The 19,938-nt window shown below is 49.0% G+C and overlaps 1 protein-coding gene across 1 annotated transcript in view; it reads left to right on the forward strand.

Annotated features, from left to right (window-relative positions):
• The window catches only part of DNAH9 (dynein axonemal heavy chain 9), a 332,285-nt gene that overhangs the window by 233,625 nt on the left and 78,722 nt on the right, over positions 1 to 19,938 (forward strand). Inside the window, exons 51-54 of the mRNA XM_043585501.1 lie at positions 2,924 to 3,349; positions 11,557 to 11,676; positions 14,631 to 14,819; positions 15,871 to 16,106. Of these exons, the coding sequence (XP_043441436.1) occupies positions 2,924 to 3,349; positions 11,557 to 11,676; positions 14,631 to 14,819; positions 15,871 to 16,106 (971 nt within the window). The remainder of the gene's footprint in view (positions 1 to 2,923; positions 3,350 to 11,556; positions 11,677 to 14,630; positions 14,820 to 15,870; positions 16,107 to 19,938) is intronic.

Here is a 19,938-nt window from a genome sequence, read left to right on the forward strand (position 1 = left end):
AGGTTGGGATAATATTAAGCTAAGGTTCTCTCTTTGCCCCCAGCAAAGTGTCGTCATCGAGGCAGCTGAGCTCCTGGAGGACGGTCACTCTGTCCGTTTCAAGGACTTGTCAGTGGGCGGTAGGCAATAAGGGAATTGAATTTTTCATTTGCCTTAGTTTCCCACGTCGCCACGGCCAGCACTTAAGCCCCGTTCCTTTGTTCTCGGGTAGGCAGGCGTGTCCCAGGAATATCACACAGATCCCGCCTGGAGGGAGGGGGTGCTGTTAGCCTGTCCTCTGCCCTCCGCTTGCCCCACGCTCCCTCATTAGTTAACAAGACAGATGGGGTCCCTCTTCTCTGGAAGGAGAGGGATACGGAGATCCAATAAGGAAAAAGGGGTGATCGTGTCTGATTGCCCCGAGTTCTCTGCAGCTCATCAAGGAGCCCATAAGAAATCATGAGCAGCAGAAGCCGACGGGAGAGTCTTTGTGAGTGGGCAGTGTCTGAACTGAGATCCTTCTGGATGAGAAGGGACGAGCCAGGCAAATAGCTTAGGAAGAAGTGTTCCGGGCAGGGCTCCTGAGGGAAGGATGAGCTTGGCCATCAGGGCACTAGAAGGAGGTGACTGGAGGCGGAGCTTAGTGACAGATGGAGGTGACAAGGCAAGTGGAGGGCAGCGAGGTAGGTCGCACGCCTTGCGACACGAAGAAACTGGTTTCTGCTATGCAAAACAGAAGCGTGCATGGGGAGAAGTAGAAACCAGAAGGTCCTCGGGGCGCCTGGGTGGCGCAGTCGGTTGAGCGTCCGACTTCAGCCAGGTCACGATCTCACGGTCCGTGAGTTCGAGCCCCGCGTCGGGCTCTGGGCTGATGGCTCAGAGCCTGGAGCCTGTTTCCGATTCTGTGTCTCCCTCTCTCTCTGCCCCTCCCCCGTTCATGCTCTGTCTCTCTCTGTCCCAATAATAAATAAACGTTGGGAAAAAAAAAATTAAAAAAAAAAAAACGACTGGAAAGGGGCGCTGGTCGGTTGAGCATCCGACTTCAGCTCAGGTCACGATCTCACGGTCCGGGAGTTCGAGCCCCACGTCGGGCTCTGTGCCGACAGCTCAGAGCCTGGAACCTGCTTCCAATTCTGTGTCTCCCTCTCTCTCTCTGCCCCTCCCCCATTCATGCTCTCTTTCAAAAATGAATAAATGTTAAAAATAAAATTAAAAAAAAGAGATTGGAAGGAATTACAGTAAAAAACCTTGGTCTGTGAACAAGCATAATCCGTTCCAGAAACATGCTTGTGATCCAAAGCACTCATACATCAAAGTGAATTTCAAGAACCATTGGCTCAGGTGTGATCATGTGACTTTCGGCATCCCATACTACTCCGAGCGCAAGACATCGCTCCTTTATCAAGTTAAACTGTATTAGAAATGTTCGCTCGTCTCACGGAACACTCAGAACAAGTTACTCACAATCTAAGGTTTTATTGTACATGGAAATATTACCAGCGATATATCTGGGTGATAGAAAGTCAACTTCATCTGCCATGCATTTTTGTATTTTCTTAATTCAGTACGTTGACCGTGCTGAACTTACAGAATTTTTACGTTTGCAGGGTTCTGCTTCTGATTATATTTTCTGACTCTGGCCCCTTTCCCCCCAGCAGAGGTCACCAGGGCAGGAGTGCCAGCACGACACTCACACAGGTGCTGTCCTTCATCCCTGCCCCTGACAGGTTCTCAAGACCAAATGTGAAAACAGCTGCAAAAGCTGGGGCGCCTGGGTGGCTCAGCCGACTGAGTGTCTGACTTCGGCTCAGGTCATGATCTCGCGGTTCGTGGGTTCGAGCCCTGCGTCGGGCTCACGGCTGACAGCTCGGAGCCTGGAGCCTGCTTCCGATTCTGTGTCTCCTTCTCTCTCTGCCCTTCTGCTCATGCTCTGTCTTTCTCTCAAAAATAAATGTTAAAAAACAATTTTTTTTAAAGAAAATAATTGCAAAAGCAAATGGAGCATCTTCCCAGAGGCTTCCATGAGGAAGGTGCTAGAAATAATCCCCCTTCGTTTGTAGATTCCCAGGCCCAAGAGCACCCCCAAATTAATTTGGCACAGGGGACCTAATCTTCACAATCAAGATTTTTTTTCCCCCACTTACAAAATCAGCTCCCACAACGAGCGCTTGTGAGGTCACAGGCTTCCCACCGATGGTCACGCAGACCTTAAGTCAACGTCACCTGCGTTCATGACAGTTTCACGTACAGATTAGCAGGTCTGTCTGCTCCCAATTTGCAGATGGAAACACGGAGGCCTGGAGAGCTGAAGTGACAGCTTGGGAAAGCCAACCCTTTCGGACCACATCTTCCCAGGGCAAGTGACAGTTGGGGCCGAGGACAAACCCACGTGTGGGCAGAGGCAGTGACGGCTCAGGCTGTGCCGAATTATTCGGCCCGAATTATTTCTTGGCAGAAAATGTCACTTTGCTATCAGGACGGTCAAGTGCAGTAGAATGAGCTGATGGAAGAAAGGAGTTTAATTAAAGGGAAAAAAAATTGGTTGGGTTAACAGTGCCGTTCTTTTTTCCATCCAGGATGGAAATTAATTTATAATAACCTTATCTTTTATTCATGGCGGGCTGCCCGTTTCAGGGTGCGTTGGCATCCCTCTCTTTTTCCGTTGAATGTGAAATAATCGTGCGTCTCTAATGGGCCGCGAGTCTGTTAAAGAGCCGAACACACAGAGCTGAGCCTCAGCTCGCCGTTCGGGAAGTCTGGAGCCCCCGGAGACCGGCTTTGGTTCCTTTTTGATGAGTCATGACATTTCAAATTCAGAGGGCTCGGCAGGCTTCAAAGCAGCCTGTTCAGATTGATCGCTCGGGAGCCCCGCTCCCATTAGCGGCCCAGGACGTAGAAAGCCCATTGGTTGCTCGCCCCTCACGACCTCCTCCTCTCTCCTTAGACCAACCTGACGGAGCTGAAGTCCTTTGGTACCCCGCCACTGGCAGTCAGCAATGTCACGGCCGCGGTGATGACCCTCATCGCCCCCGGGGGCAGGGTCCCCAAGGACCGGAGCTGGAAGGCCGCGAAGGTCAGCATGGCCAAAGTGGACAGTTTCCTGGACTCCCTCGTCAACTTCGACAAAGAGAACATTCACGAGAACTGCCTCAAGGCCATCAGGCCGTATCTGCAGGACCCAGAGTTCAACCCCGAGTTCGTGGCCACCAAGTCTCACGCGGCTGCGGGCCTCTGCTCCTGGGTGATCAACATCGTGAAGTTCTACGAGGTGTTCTGCGACGTCGAGCCCAAGCGCCAGGCGTTGAGCAGAGTCACCTCGGACCTCACCGCCGCCCAGGAGAAGCTGGCAGCCATAAAAGCCAAAATCACTGTAAGTGAGGCCAGAGTGCCCCCAACCCTTCTGGGCAGGCTCCCCCACTTCCCAGCACCGGTGCATCCCGAATTTTTTGTTGTTGTTGGATGTTTGTTTCTTTTTGACAGAGAGCGCAGGGGAGGGACAGAGGGAGAGGGAGACACAGAATCTGAAGCAGGCTCCACGCTGTCAGCCGTGAGCCCGGCGCGGGGCTCGAACTCACGGACCACGAGATCATGACCTGAGTCGAAGTCGGACGCTTAACGGACTGAGCCGCCCAGGCGCCCCCTGAGTGTTCTGATTTTTAGAGAGAGGCAGGAAAACCAAAGTGCGATGCAAAAGCTCCTGATTTCTCAGTAGAGGCGAATTTTTTTCTTTCTCAGATACCGTATAGTCCACACGAGACAAATCCACCAGACCGTTGGTTTTGGGTCACCTGCACCATTCTCTGGAAGCTTTTAAAAGCAGATAGTGTAATGTCATTTGGGCGGGTGGTCCCTTGACCATAAATATGAAACTGTGAGGGTTGTTAGCTTTTATTAACCTCTTGTGGATGTCTTGATTGCATCCGCCACTCTCAGGATTGGGGGATGGGGTAATCTTGGATTGACACCTGTTTGAGAGAGATTCCCCTTGAACTTCACCTTTGCCCTTAAAACGGAAACCACCAAAGCGAAGGTAGAAATCGGAGTCCCACAGGATGGCAGAGCCGTTGACCATCCAGTCCAGGCTGTGCCCTTTACGGATGTGTGACCTTTAGAAAGGCCTTCAAAATGCCCAAACTTAATGAGTGCCTGGGTGACTCAGTTGGTTAAGCGTCCAAGTCTTGGTTTCGGCTCAGGTCATGATCTCAGCGTTCGTGGGTTCAAGCCCCACGTTGGGCTCTGCATTGACAGCCTGGAGCCTGCTTGGGATTCCCTCTCTCTCTCTCTCTGTCTCTCTCTCTCTCTCTCTGTCCCTCCCCTGCTTGTGCGCACTCTCTCAAAATAATTTAAAAAAATTAAGTGCCCAAACTTAAGTTTCCTGAAGTAAAATGGACATAGTAACATCCCGCTTGACGAGATCACAGTGAGGACCAAAGGACAGCGTGCGCGCAGAGCCCGTGGGACCACCCCCTGGGGCTCAGGCCGCCGCGCTGCCCTGGTCACGACAACTATCGGTGCGCCACCTCTCCTGTCCTTCCTCCTCCTTCCACCCCCTGTGTTCGCTCACAGGCGTGCCCAGGTGCTGGGGATCAGCCATTCCCATGATCAAGTTCAATCCAAAACACTTCCTGGGTCCTTCACGTCTCCACGTGCATTCCAGGCACGTAAGATTCTTACAGCAAGTGCGTCACGATGATAAGAAAGGGTTTTACAGATCATGAGATGCAAGGTGGCAGACTAGATCAAATTCTACGGCTCAGGGCACCAGTTCAAAGATCCTTGCGGCCAGTCTCTCTCTAAAGGTGCTTTAAAGCAAAGCAGCTAATCTCTGTATGTTTGCCTTATGACTCCACGCGTTGCGGGCCCGTCTACTCAAAGCAGGTGATAATCACCACAACGATGCCCTTCTTCAAAGAACACAAGGGGCGCCTGGGTGGCGCAGTCGGTTAAGTGTCCGACTTCAGCCAGGTCACGATCTCGCGGTCCGTGAGTTTGAGCCCCGCGTCGGGCTCTGGGCTGATGGCTCGGAGCCTGGAGCCTGTTTCCGATTCTGTGTCTCCCTCTCTCTCTGCCCCTCCCCCGTTCATTCTCTGTCTCTCTCTGTCCCAAAAATAAAATAAACGTTGAAAAAAAATTTTTTTCAAAGAACACAATGTGCGTTAAAACCCTAACGTCCGCAGGACTGATGGTTAAGGGGGAAAGCGTCCTGACGGTTTTCATACTCTGCAGAATCTCCCAGAAAAGTGTTAAGAACTGCATTTTGAAGGATTCTTTACTCAAGTTATTTTAACTAAAGGAACATTTGGTGCAGAGGGAATGTTTGCAAAATGTTTATACCTATTCAGTAGCCAACATTCGCATGATGGGCCCACTCAACGTGTGAAAGCAATGAGCAGATCTTTCAAATACTTGGCTACCTTAGGAAGGCACCGCTCTTCTGCCAAAGTGTTTTTTGGGGGAAAAAATGTTTTTTTGCTTTTAACAACCTTCTCCCCATCCTTTGCTTATCCACACTCCTGTCAGCGTCCCAAGAGTTTGAAAACTCCCCCACTAATGACAGAGGTGAGGGGCTGACATCCACCCCGAATGTGAAGGGCCACCCCGGGCAAGGAAATTCTTCCTATGTGCCATGGTGGCCATAGGCAGACTTCTCCAGTCCCCAAGCCTTATTTTTAGGATTTTAGGATAATTCCAAGTAAAGAATGTTCTATCCAAGATACAGTATAAAAACATTTTTTCCAAACAGATTATAAAATACATAAAAACACAAATAGTTGTAGTTATACCTGGGGGGTATATTTTTTAAGTTTTTTTTTATGTTTATTTGTTTTTGAGAAAGAGAGCGTGAGCAGGGGAGTGCCAGGGAGGGAGGGAGACACAGGGTCCAAAGATCCAAAGCAGGCTCCAGACTCTAAGCTGTCAGAGCAGATCCCGACGCGGGGCTCGAACTCACAAACCACGAGATCGTGACCTGAGCCGAAGTCAGATGCTTAACCGACTGAGTCACTCAGGCTCCCTTGGGGAGATATATTTTGAATAAGTTTTGCTTATTGGAATTTTCTTTCTTTCTATAATGAGCAGATACTAATGTTACAGTTCATAAAAATAATAGTAATAAGGGGCACCTGGGTGGCTCAGTCAGTTAAGCATCTACTTCAGCTCAAGTCATGACCTTGCAGTTCATGAGTTTGAGTCCCGTGTCGGGCTCTGTGCTGACAGCCGGGAGCCTGGAGACTGCTTCAGATTCTGTGTCTCCCTCTCTCTCTCTCTGGCACTCCCCAACTCACACTCTGTCTCTGTCTCTCTCAAAAATAAATCAACATTAAGAAATAAATAAATAAATAAATAAATAAATAATCTTCAGGAGATCATTGTAAAAATCTGATTTCTGGCCAGTCTTAAAGTAATCAGAAGATTCTAAAATATCATGAAATGACCCTGGAGTTGAGTAGCACCTTGCCATCCAATCCAGTTTGGTCGCAGTCCCCACCAGTGCCTTCCCCAAACCCCCCCAGTGCTAGACTCATCTGACCAGCTTACATCATGTTCCTGACCTCTGTCATCTGAACTTCTGACTTCCACCTGTGTGCTGGGCTGACGTCCTGTTTCTTTTTTTTTTTTTTTTTTTTTTATGAAATTTCTTGTCTCATTGGTTTCCATACAACACCCAGTGCTCATCCCAACAGGTGCCCTCTCAATGCCCATCACCCACTTTCCCGTCTCCCCCCAGCCCCCCCCCCATCAACCCTCAGTTTGTTCTCTGTATTTAAGAGTCTCTTATGGTTTCCCTCCTTCCCTCTCTGTAATTTTTCCCCCCTTCCCATCCCCCATGGTCTTCTGTTAAGTTTCTCGGGATCCACATATGAGTGAAAACATATGGTATCTGTCTTTCTCTGCCTGACTTACTTCACTTGGCATCACACTCTCCAGTTCCATCCACGTGGCTACGAATGGCCAGATTTCATTCTTTCTCGTTGCCAAGTAGTATTCCGTGGTATATATAAACCACATCTTTATCCATTCGTCGGTTGAGACATCCTGTTACTTGATGGACCTTATGCAGACAGTTGACTTTCTGCTAGATGAGGCCCTAAGGTGTTCATCCCCACGTCTCCCCAGTGATACCATCACGACAACTTCTTTCGGTTGACGTGACCTTTGTTTCTTGCCTTCTCACACAGAGGCAGCTTCGTAGGAACCCTCAGTTGCCAAGAAAAGATGATTACCCTTTCCGTCAGCTCTTCCCCCGACCTCCCCCCTCCCAGCTTCTGTTATCATTACTGATTGTTACTTTTGCTTTTGAGTCACCAAGACTTCATTCTGTTCTGCAACCAAAAATGAAGGGTCCCATGCTCTGTTCCCTGATCGGAAAAGTTGAAAAATCAGTAAATTCCAATTATATTCTATGAACCTACCTATATTGTTCATAGCAGATCTAACTGATACATTAGAATTACATGTCCTTTTTTCAGTAGAAATTTTCATTTGTTATTTCTTGGTAACAACCACAAAATGCTATGTGAGCTAATGAACAAATTCTGAAAACGTGAAGGATATACCATGAACACACAAAAATCGCCATTTCTATACATAAGCATTGAATGATCCAAAAAGATTAATAAAACAGTTCTGTATGGGGCACCTGGGTGGCTCAGTTGGTTAACCCTCTGACTTCAGCTCAGGTCATGATCTCACTGTCCATGGGTTCGAGCCCCGTGTGGGGCTCTGTGCTAACAGCTCAGAGTCTGGAGCTGCTTCGGATTCTGTGTCTCTGACTCGCTCTCTCTCTCTCTCTCTCTCTCTGTCCCTGCTCCACTCATGCACTCTGTCTCTCTCTCAAAGTAAATAGACACTTTTAAAAAAAGAAAAAAGAAAACAACTTTTTTGAGGATAGTTGACCCACAGTGTTACATTAACTTTCGAGTGGACAGCATAGTGGTTAGACAAGTCTGTATGTTCTGCTATGCTCAGCATGAGTGTCGCTCTGACTTGTCACCATACAAAGCTATTACAGTATCATCAACCGTATTCTCCATGCTGTGCCTTCTGTTCTCGTGACTTACCCATTCCGTAACTGGGAGCCTGTATCTCCCGCTCCCCTTCACCCATTTTGCCCATCCCCCTACCTCCTCCCCTCTAGCAACCACCACTTTGTTCTCGGTATTTATAGGTCTGATAATGCTTCTTATTTAAAACAATTTCTATTTTTAATACGTTTCCTTTTTAATACGATCTTTTCCCCTCCCCCTGGAGTTTCTACTGGCCTTTATTTTTTTTTCTCTGCCATTAATTCCTTTTGTATAGCCTCAATTACTCTTTTATTAAAGTTTACTTTTTATTTTGAGAGAGAGAACGCAAGCAAGGGAGGGGTGCGGGGGGGGGGGAGGTGGAAGAAAGAATCTCAAGCAGGATCTGCACTTTGCACAGAGCCCGACAGAAGGCTTGATCCACGACTGCAACATTATGACATGAAACAAAATCAAGAGACAGAAACAACCGAGTGAGCCACCCAGGCACCCCTAGCCTCAATTAAAATCCCCATGCAATCCAATATTCTGTCAAGTCCATTTTTACTCCCAAGACCTTTCTCTCTTGTCCCCATCTCCAAACCCCAATCAGTGTTGGAGATTAAACACATTCACTGCTTTCTTGGGTTGGTTCCAAGGACTTCTAGAACCTCTGCCTTCTCCTTCCTTGATTTCTTGTTTGCTGTAGCTCCTTCTTAAGTAACTTTCTCAGACACGTTAACTAAGAGGTAAATTTTATGAAGGGTCCCAGTCTGGAAATGCCTTTAATTGACTTTTAAACTGACCCAATTGGGGTGCTTGGGTGGCTCAATCGGTTAAGCATCCGACTTGGGCTCAGGTCTTAATCTCATGGCTCGTGAGTTCAAGCCCCACATCGAGCTCTGTGCTGACAGCTCAGAGCCTGGAGCCTGCTTCAGATTCTGTGTCCTCTCTCACTCTGTCCCTTCCCCCCTCACATCCTGTCTCTTCTCTCTCTGTCTCTCTCTCTCTCTCAAGAGTAAATAGACATTTAAAAAATGTTGAAACTGCTGTGACAATTTTGCAGAGTATTGAATTCTGATGCTAATTTTCTCCTCTTTACAACCCTGAATGCTTTATCCCTTTCTTTGGTGAGAAGTCTGGTGAACAGTCAGGGTCCCATTCCTTTGCCAGTGCACTGTGTTTCCACCTTTCTAGAAGTGTTTCCATCTTTCTCTTTATTCTTGGTGTCTGAAACTGCATAGATGTGCTTAGCTGCTGTTCTTTTTCAATTCATTGTGTTTGGCTCAGGGAGATTTATTTTCCTTCACTCCAGAAAGTTACTTTGTCTTTTTTCTTTAGTAATCTCCCTTCTGTTTCCTTTTTGATCGTATTTTCTAGAATGCATATTTGTTGGCAGTTGGACCTTCTGATGAGTCCTATGTTTTTTCTCAGAGTCACTTTGTTTTCTTATTCTTTCTAAATTTCCTCAAATTCATCTTTTAACTCTTCCCTTGAATTAAAAAAAAATTTTTTTTATTTTTGCGATGCAGAGTGTGAGCAGGAGAGGGGCAGAGAGAGAGAGAGAGAGGGAGATGCAGAATCCGAAGCAGGCTCCAGGTTCTGAGCTGTCAGCGCAGAGCCCTATGCAGGGCTCGAACCATAAACTGTAAGATCATGACTTGAGCCGAAGTTGCACACTCAACCGACTGAGCCCACGGGGCCCCTTCCCTTGAATTTATTATTTTTTTTACATCAACAATAATAGTAATTTCCACAATCGCTTTTGTGTTCCCTGTTCCTTTTTTTTAACGTTTATTTATTTTTGAGACAGAGAGAGACAGAGCATGAGCAGGGGAGGGGCAGAGAGAGAGGGAGACACAGAATCTGAAACAGGCTCCAGGCTCTGAGCTGTCGGCACAGAGCCCGACGCGGGGCTTGAACTCACGGACTGTGAGATCATGACCTGAGCCGAAGTCGGACGCTCACCCGACCAAGCCACCCAGGCGCCCCTCCCTGTTCCTTTTACTAGCATCCTCTTCTTGTTTTATGGATGAGACATCTCGAATCTTCCTAAGAAACTCATCGTGAAGGATTTTAGGCTTTCTTGCGCTCTCTGTGGCTGACGTTACCTCTTGTCTCAGGTTGTTGCTTTTATTGCCCTCTTGTTTACCTTAATCCAGGCTTCATCAGATGCCTTTTTGTCTTTTGTGTTTTATAAGAACTCAAAATCTGGTGAGAGCTCTGTAGGCAAGGGCAGAGCTGGCTCCCCGGAAGAACTCGTTTTGGGGATCAGTTGAGTTCTGTTGGCTACGTCCCATATGCCACAATGTGGCGTCTTCTCTCTGCCACTGTTGAATGTCCTGCTGGTGACACGGATGCCTGGTGGCATTGGACACTGAGCATGGGAGTGGAGATGGGGGTAGAGGATCAGTAAGCTTCCAATAAACCCTTTTGCTTTCAGCATCCCACCCCATCACACCTGACGTTTCCAAATCCCCAGTGCCTATCCCCTTTGGCGAACTGAGGCCCACTCTGTACTGCAGCTTCCTGTGCCCTGCTCTGGAACTTTCCACTCCTCTACGAGTCCAGTCTGCCATAAATCTATTGGAATCCCTCCCCCTCCAATGACCCTCAACAATTGCTTAGTGTTAAGGATTTGACATTTTCAATTGTTGCATAATTATTTTAGAGCAGGCCTCAGGGAGAGGAGGAAGTAAGTGAGTGTGGCCAGTCTGCCATCATTAATCGGACAGCTCACCACGTGCTTTTCAAACTGCTTGGCTGTATAAACTTGGTCCGTGAGTGGTTTCCCTTGTGACTTGGTAATGGCCAAAAAGGCAGCCTGACTCCATTATCGTGGTGACCTGAGACATACTTCGAGGCTGTGCCCCGTGTCCCTGTGTCTTTGTGAACGCAAATGTGTATTCCAGGGGTAACAGAAGCTATGCACGTCGATTCTCAATTCTCGATCAATTTAGAAACCCTTAAAACCGTGTCTTTTTACAAAACGTTCCTCGACTTCAGGATCATTGGAGAGAATCGATGAGGTTAAGCAAAAGTGAGCTGTGCTCCTAAGACCTTAAAGCAAGGGGAGGGCTTAGATTGCAGACAGCCCAATCCCAAACCACAGACCTGCGGCCCCAGACACAGTGTGCTTCCCCCCAGGACCCCCGGGATCCTCCCGAACATTTTCAGGCCACCCCAGCGTTTGGTGCACTTTTGCTTTGAACAGCAGCCCTTGCCTTCGTTGATAGGCTCCTGCAACCCATTTTCCCCCACTACAAGGAGAGGCAGAATTTATGCACCCCCTTCTATGTCTGTCACCACCCCCCCCCCTCCTTGGCTCTGCACTGAGGTGGGAAACTCAGCCCTCTCACTTGGGTCAGGACTGATCTGGACATCCCCCCGGACTCTCCCCCAAGATCACCCCTGATTTCCCTTCCTTTCCTTCTCCGCCCAGCCTTCCTCAGTCCCTTATGCCTTCCCCCCGGGGGCCTTCCTTAAAAGTCACCGACACACGCATCTGTCTCAGCAGCACTAGAGGTGACTCGGGCTGGAATTACTGATCAGCCTCATGCTCCTTCCTCAACAGCACCTGAATGAAAACCTGGCCAAACTCACAGCCAAGTTTGAGAAAGCCACGGCAGACAAGCTCAGATGTCAGCGAGAAGCCGAAGCGACCGCAGGCGTCATCTCCCTTGCGAATCGCCTGGTGAGTGTGAGCCCCAGCAGCCTGAGCCTTGATCGTATTATCCGAGCTTGTCAGGCGCCACAGAGGTGCAAAATAGAGCACAGCTTAGCGATGCTCTGACTTGGGGGGCGGGGGGGGGGAATATTTAAATGTGCTGGGATGCGGGGACCAGATCCTGAGAAGTGTGAACGCACACCCTGGTGTGCTCAAAAGAGTTTTCCGGGGCACCCAGGTGGCTCAATAGGTTGAACGTCCAACTCTTGACTTCAGCTCAGGCCATGGTCTCATGGTTCATGGACTCAAGTCCCCTGTCGGGACTCGTCACAGCTTGAGATTCTCTGTCTCTCTCTCCCTATGCATTTTTTCCCCACATGCTTTCTCTCTCTCTCTCTCTCTCTCTCTCTCTCAAATAATTTTTTTAATTAAAAAAAAAAGTTTTCCTACAGAGACGGATCAGTAGGGAGGATGGGAGCCCTTGACCTATCAGACAGCCGGTGACACGTGACATGCTGATGTGCATATACGCGCATCAGCTGGAGGAAGGGGTCCAGGATGAAGGTAGCTGCGTGACAGGCGAGCTCCGAAGCTCTTACCCGTGTAACATCTGATGATGAGGGTGTGACCAGGATGAGGAGCTGAGAGAGAAGCAGGAGAGAAGGAGACCTCTCAACCCTGAGCATTTCTGAGCGTGACCTTGCCTATACGCACGTGTGCACAAATACCCTCAGGCGGGCTCCAGCCTCCCTGCGAAACTAAATCCGAGGGTCACAGCAGGGTGCCTGTCTCGTGGGTGTCTAACAGACTGCCCCCCCCCAAAACTTAGCGGTTTAGCACAACAACCATTTCATTGCCTCTCACGGGTTTGCGGGCTGGGAATCTGGGTAGGTTTCAACCAGCGGGTCCTCTGCCCTGTGTGGCGCCTCCTGGGGCCACTCAGCACTCTTCAGCCAGCGGCTGGCTGGTTTGCCACATGCACCGTGGCAGGAGCCCCTGGAAGGTCTCTCCAGCAGGGTACTTAGACCTCTTACATGGAGACCCAGGGCTCCCAGAGACAGAAAGCAGAAGGTCCTGGTCTCTTAAGGCCTGGGACCAAAACCCAACACAACATCACTTCTGCTGCATTCTATTGGTCATGGGTTCAGGGAGGGGGCACATAGACACCAACTCATTTTTTTTTATCTTTATTCACTTTTGAGAGACAGAGCGTGAGCAGGGGAGGGGCAGAGAGATAGGGGGACACAGAATGAGAAGCAGGCTCCAGGCTCTGAGCCATCAGCACAGAGCCCGATGTGGGGCTCGAACCCACGAACCGTGAGATCATGACCTGAGCTGGAGTCGGACGCTCAACTGACTGAGCCACCCAGGCGCCCCTGAAATGGGATATATAATTTATATATCATCATTGACCAACATCTAGAAAAAAAAAAAAAAAGATCTTCCTTCTGAAAATAAAATTCTTTTTTTTTAATGTTTATTTTCGACAGAGAGAGAGAGGGAGAGAGAAAGTGGGGGAGGGGCAGAGAGCCAGGGAGACAGAATCCAAAGCCAGCTCCAGGCTCTGAGCTGTTAGCACAGAGCCCGACGCAGGGCCTGAACCCGCGAACCACGAGATCATGCCATGAGCCTGAGTCGGACGCTCAACTGACTGAGCCACCCAGGCACCCCTGTAGACACCAACTCTTGATGAAAAGAGTGTCAGTATTCATTGCCTTTTTAAATCCCCCGCGGCTTATATGTTTCCTCATAAACCAGCTAAGATCCTGGAAGGCACCGTCCATGGGGTAAGATTTCCCTTCAATGGAGAGCCTTCACAGCACCTTTCTCTCCAAAGGTAGAACTGATACCTTTTTTATGTTTATTCCAGCCACCGTTTGTTTATAAAACAGAGCCAGGTTTTCTCGTTTAGGGAGAAGTGAGTCACAACCATGACTGAAATGAGCCATGGCTTCCGGGAAGAAAGGCGCGCGTCTGTGCAGTTGTCTGTTTCACCTGCTGTTGAGTAGCTTTGGGACGATGGTTTTAACTGAACAATTCAGTGTAGAGACAGCTCTTCTGCAAGAGGTAGTCCAGACCTCCCAGCTGGCCTCCCATTCCGCTCTCTGTTTGGCTTTCAGAACTTAGCACGGCCTTCTCTGCCTGGCCCGGGAGTTTTCTGAATTGATCCTCTTGGGAGGCAGGCAGGCTGTACAGGCTCTGAAGCCAACCCTGTCTCTACCGACCTAGAGGTTCTGGAGAGATCCTTCCACTTTCTGGTCTTTATCCGTGTCACCTAAAAACTGGGCATGGGAATGGTTGGGCTGGCACATCCTTAAGGTTTCTTCCAGCTGTGATGTTCTCTGATGCCATCTCTCAAGGAAGGAAAGAGGGTCAGTCACAACGCAGACTCAGCTCTACCAGATGCCTACTGTAGAAAGGAGGCCCCTCCTCCCCAGAGAGGGGCTCCCCCTTGGAGAGGAGCGCCATACCAAAGCGGGGCGGGCAGAGTCAGGACGTGTTCCGCCATCTTGGTGCCTCACGCACGGCCATGTTTCAGTACTTCTGACTCTGGGCCTTCATTACCATGTCTGTCTCCCCGCCCACTGTGAATTATTTATAGCGCATGGGATTGATTTTATTTCTTTTCCTCTCCCCAGCATTTGGAGAGGAGAGGGGGAGGTGCATGAGCTTCTAGTATGTTTGCATCCCAGGCACCGTGCTAAGTGATTAACCGACACGGTCGTATTTAATTTTCTCCAAGCCCACATTCACACCCTGTAATCCATCCACAGCCCCAATAACACATAGCACAGAACAGAACAGGGTCTTGTTCCCCAAAAATGTGCGACTCCCCGTGGATCCACAGGGCCACCTGAACGATGTCCCGAGACTGCTGCCACCAGACGAGCACCGTGCGTCCCGTGTGACTCAATCCCGGGGTCTGTATGCAGCCTGTGGGATGATGCGTCGTCTGTCCTCTCTGCTCTCTGAAACCACAGGTGAGGGGACTGGCCTCAGAAAACGTGAGGTGGGCAGAGGCCGTGCAGAACTTCAGACAGCAGGAGAGCAAACTCTGCGGAGACGTGCTTCTGACCACGGCTTTCGTTTCGTACCTCGGCTTCTTCACGAAGGGATATCGGCAGAGCCTCATGGACGGCACCTGGCGACCCTACCTAAGCCAGCTAAAGGTGTGTACAGCCTGGATCTCTCCTACAGCTCTACAGCCAGGGAGCTCTCCTGGCAATAGAGTCTTCTAGCTCTTTATTGCATGCTAGCACCTGAGCATCCCCTAGTGATCTCTGGGGTCTGGGAGGGAGACCTATGCAGCCGTGTTCCCATACAGTACCCTGCCTTGCCATCCACTGCCCTCTGGGCCACCTGAGGACAGCATCTCTCCCCTGTAAAAAAATTTTTTTAATGTTTATTCATTTTTTGAGAGACAGAGCAGAGCATGAGCGGGGGAGGGGCAGAGAGAGAGGGAGTCACAGATTCCAAACTGGGCTCCAGGCTCCGAGCTGTCAGCGCAGAGCCTGACGCGGGGCTCGAACTCACGGACCGTGAGATCATGACCTGAGCCGAAGTCGGTCGCTCAACCGACTGAGCCACCCAGGCGACCCCCTCAAAAATTTTTTTAATAAAATAAAAAATAAGTGGTTCCTTTAAGTTACATGAATTTTACCCCAATTAACAAAAATGCGTGCGTGCCCCCAGTGGAAAATAGGACTAGCAGCAGAATTGAGCTGAGAGAGGTCAACAGAAAAAGGAAAGGAGGAGCCCTATAATCCACCCTGGAAGTGGAATGTTCTGGGCAGGGAGAAAAGTAGGCACCTCCGGTTGTGTGCAGCACAACCAGCAGGGGGTGACATACGGGACAGCAAGGGTGGCGTGGGCTGGCAGCGACAGGGGAAAGCCCACGAGGCCAGGGGCCCGCGTGAGAACGAGAGAGCAGCAGGAAAGTGACCCTGTTAACACGGGCGAGGGCAGACAGGAGGCTGTTGCTAACGTACAAATCATCGATGCTAGAAGTTTGATTTGGGCGAATGCGCTAACGAACAAAGGGTCACCGAGCCTGGCTGCTGCTGTTCACCCACCGAGAGAAAAAAGGCCCTCAGGACGTTCAGAAAACCCGCTTCCAGAAATAATCGCGCAGCCAGGAAAGCACTTTTCAGGGGCATTTGGATCTGGCTGAGAAGGCTTGCCTCTCCGTTCTGAGCGCGGGCCTCGTTTCTCCCTCGTCAGGTGCCCATCCCGGTCACCCCCACCCTGGATCCCCTGAGGATGCTGACGGACGAGGCCGACGTGGCAGCCTGGCAGAACCAGGGACTCCCCGCAGACCGCATGTCCGTGGAGAACGCCACCATCGTGGTCGCCTGTGAGCGCTGGCCGCTCGTGGTTGACCCGCAGCTGCAAGGCATGAAGTGGATCAAGAACAAATACGGCGAGAACCTCAGGGTCACCCGGATCGGTCAGAAGGGGTAGGTGGCTGAGCACATCACTTCTGACTTTCGCCACCTGTGCAGAGAGAAGAGAGATGGAGTGAGCGGGTCGTAAGACAACCCCAGCGGGTTGTCTCTACCCTCCCGGTCCCTCCGCGAGCCTTCCTGTGTTTCTCTTCCCATTTTAGGACCCCTCTCCATGGAAGATGCCTGGGTAGTTGTGTTTGTCATTAGGAATCGTGCGTGCCCGCCTCCTGACCCATCAGGGGCCCTTTCTCCCCGCCTTCCCACCCCCCTCCCATCGTGTTCACACTCACACCTGTCCTTGGACATGACCTCCCCATCACGCTCCACCATCAGGCAGTTCTGTGTTTTATAAAGTCTCCCTCACATTGAGCCAAAAAGCGCCTGTCTTAGCCCATCCTGGAGCCCACGTGTCTACCCGTTGTTTCTACCTCCGGCCCAGCCCCCCCCAGAACAAACCCAAACACGATGTCTCCCAAAGAATGACCGGATATAGCAGTTGGAAGCATGGTAGCCAAGTTAGCGGTGAACCCCCGAGAGCCCTTTCACCTGCCTCGTACAGCTTCACACATTCCCGATGGGGCCATTACTACACGAAGGGACATGAGTGTCTCTGAGAAGGTCTATCAGCACCCACCACACTTCACGACCCCAGACCTTGGCGTCTCCCACCCCATGGCTTCATTAACTGGGTTAGAACTTAGCTTTGTAGTCTCTGCTCTGGATTCTTGTCCGTGACGTTAGGATACGTGAGCGGGATAGGAGGGTGCCATGGGGAAGAGGAGGAGCGACAGAGATCATTTATTGCCAGTCCTGGTGTTAGGTACCTTATCTCAAATGCTTTCCTTAATCCGCACAACTGATAAGACTACACGACTGGTACCATTTCACGTCTGAGGAAACTGAGGTTCACGGAAGCAAATCAATGTCCGCAAGAATATACCATTTTGAAAGCAGTGGACGTTTGTACGCCTACGTTCATAGCACGGTGGACAATATTCAAAATGTAGACGCAACCTTGGGGCGCTTAGATGGCTCAGTTGGCTGAGCATCCCACTTCGGCTCAGGTCACGATCTCACGGTCTGCGAGTTCGAGCCCCGCGTCGGGCTCTGTGCCGACGGCTCGGAGCCTGGAGCCTGCTTCGGATTCTGTGTCTCCCCCTCTCTCTCTGCTCCTCCCCTGCTCACGCTCTGTCTCTCAAAAATAAACATTAAAAAAAAAAGTAGAAGCAACCCAAGTATCCGTCAACACACGAACGGATGAACGAAACGTGTTGTATCCATGCAGTGAAATATTAGCTTTTTTTTTTTTTTTTTTAATTTTTTTTCAACGTTTATTTATTTTTGGGACAGAGAGAGACAGAGCATGAATGGGGGAGAGGCAGAGAGAGAGGGAGACACAGAATCGGAAACAGGCTCCAGGCTCTGAGCCATCAGCCCAGAGCCCGACGCGGGGCTCGAACTCCGGGACCGCGAGATCGTGACCTGGCTGAAGTCGGACGCTTAACCGACTGCGCCACCCAGGCGCCCCAGTGAAATATTAGCTTTAAAAAGGAAGGCAGTTCTGACACGAACCTTGAGGACATTATGCTGAGTGAAAAAAGCCAGACACAAAAGGACCCCAAAGATCTATGTTGTAGATCTGTCGGGTGCTTTTCTAGATACCGTATGGTTCTACTTGTAGGAGGTCCCTCGAGTTATCAAATTCGCAAGAGGCAGAAAGCAGGATGGTGTTACCAAGGGCTGAAGGGAGGGGGGTGGGGAGTTGCTGGTTAAAGGGTACAGAGTTTCAGTTTTGCAAGGTGGAGAACTTCTGGAGACGGAAGGTGGTGACAGCAAGCATGATAATGTGAACATACTTGATGCGCCGAGCTGGGAAATGGAAGTGGAAGCATCCATAACTGCTTTCTTTTTTCCCCTCGCTAACTTAGAACTCAATCAAAATAGGATTGTGGCAATGATGTTATATGAAAGGATTCCTGTGCATAAAAACACACTTTACTTTGGCAGAGCTTTGCTTGACAACTTAATCAGAATTTAAAAGCGGCTGAGATGGGAGATTTTGTGTTACGTATATTTTAAGCACAATTTTTTAAATAATTAAATTTAAGAGAAAAAAAAAACTGACGGAGGCAGCATTTGCTTCTCAGTTAGAAACCCAGCCCACAGCCACCAAGGTGAGGTTTGGTGGTCTGGTCACACGTCCCAGACGCGGTTGCCCAGAGGTCCAGATCAGCCGGTGTTGTTTAAATCAAACACGCAATGTTACAAAAATAGTTCAAGCAAATATTGACTGCCAGATGGATCCTTTCTTCTAGAGAGGATAAGAGGAGAAATGAATCCCAAGGTACACCCGGGTATATTTTAACCTGTGCCATCGATCAGACTAATGTCATCCTGGCCTTCTCCCCGCACTTTGATCAAAATACTCCTTTCTAAGGGCGCCTGGGCGGCTCAGCTGGTTCAGTGCCCGACTCTTGCTTTCGGCTCGGCTCATGATCTCACAGTTTCATGAGTTCGAGCCCCGAGTCAGGCTCTGTACTGACAGTGCAGTGCCTGCTTGGGGTTCTCTGTCTCTCCCTCTCTCTCTGCCCCTCCCGTATACGCGCTCTCTCTCTAAATAAAAACATAAATGAACATCAGGAAAATCCCTTTCTAATTGGCCAACAACTGCCTTTTAGACACAAGCGTTTTTCCTCTTTGCTCGTTCTATATCCTTGAGTACCAAAAACAGTGCCTGACACATAGTAGGGCTTCAGTAAACACGTGTGCAGTTAATTCTCTGTTTTCTGTCCATCCACTTTTCTGTCGGGTGCGTTTCTAGATCTGTTGTATATTATCTGAACGTAAATATTATATTACAATGTGTGTGAAGACTGTTGGGTATGGTCTCCCTGCTCTGGTGGGTTATTTGTCTTTTAGTCTTATTTATGGGGTTTGACACATGACAGCTGTGGGGTTTTTTATTCTGAGGGCTTTTTTTTTCAAGTTCATTTATTTCTTGAGAGCAAAAGAGAGAGAGAGAGTGAGCAGGGGAAGGGCAGAGAGAGAGAGAGGGAGAACCGAGAATCCCGAGCAGGCTCCGCACTGTCAGCGCAGAGCCCGATGTGAGGCTCGAACTCACAAACTGTGAGATCGTGACCCGAGCCGAAACCAGGAGTCAGACGCTTAGCCGGCTGAGCCACCCACGTGCCCCTGAGGGCCTCCTTTGTGTCCAGATATGTCATCCATTTATTCTATATATCATGATTAGAAAAGCCTTTTTCTCTCCAGAAATTATATAAATATTCACCTAGATTTTTTTAGGGCTTTTGTAGGTGTTTTCTTTTAACATTGAAATCCAATCACCTGAAATATATTTTAGGGTGCTATATAAGATACAGACCTAATTTTCACTTTCAGGTGGTCAGCCACTGTTCTAATAGCATTTATTAAATTCTCCATCCTTTCCTTGATTAATTAGAGATGACATTTTACTCTGTATTAAATTATTTTATTACAGTCTTTATTCTTTTCCATTTATATAATACTATACCAGCCTTTAATTACTCAGCTTTGTATTTAGCAACATTTATGATGGCAACTTGCATTACAAACGTCATGTATCATCACAGTAAAAAGGGGGGGTGGTGATGTTACAAAATAAAAGAAATTAAATACCCTATAATTCATCATTCAGGGGAAAACTCTAACTTCGGGGGATATGATACCCTTTCAGATTCTTCCTATATATCCAGTTTGTTCGAGTTAAAGAAAATATTTTAGAATTTGCTTCTTCCTCTGTATCTATATTATTAAAGTTACATACAATATTTTATTTTTTTTAATTTATTTTTGAGAGACGGAG

Source organism: Prionailurus bengalensis, chromosome E1, assembly GCF_016509475.1.
Source record: "Prionailurus bengalensis isolate Pbe53 chromosome E1, Fcat_Pben_1.1_paternal_pri, whole genome shotgun sequence".
Lineage (NCBI taxonomy): Eukaryota > Metazoa > Chordata > Mammalia > Carnivora > Felidae > Prionailurus > Prionailurus bengalensis.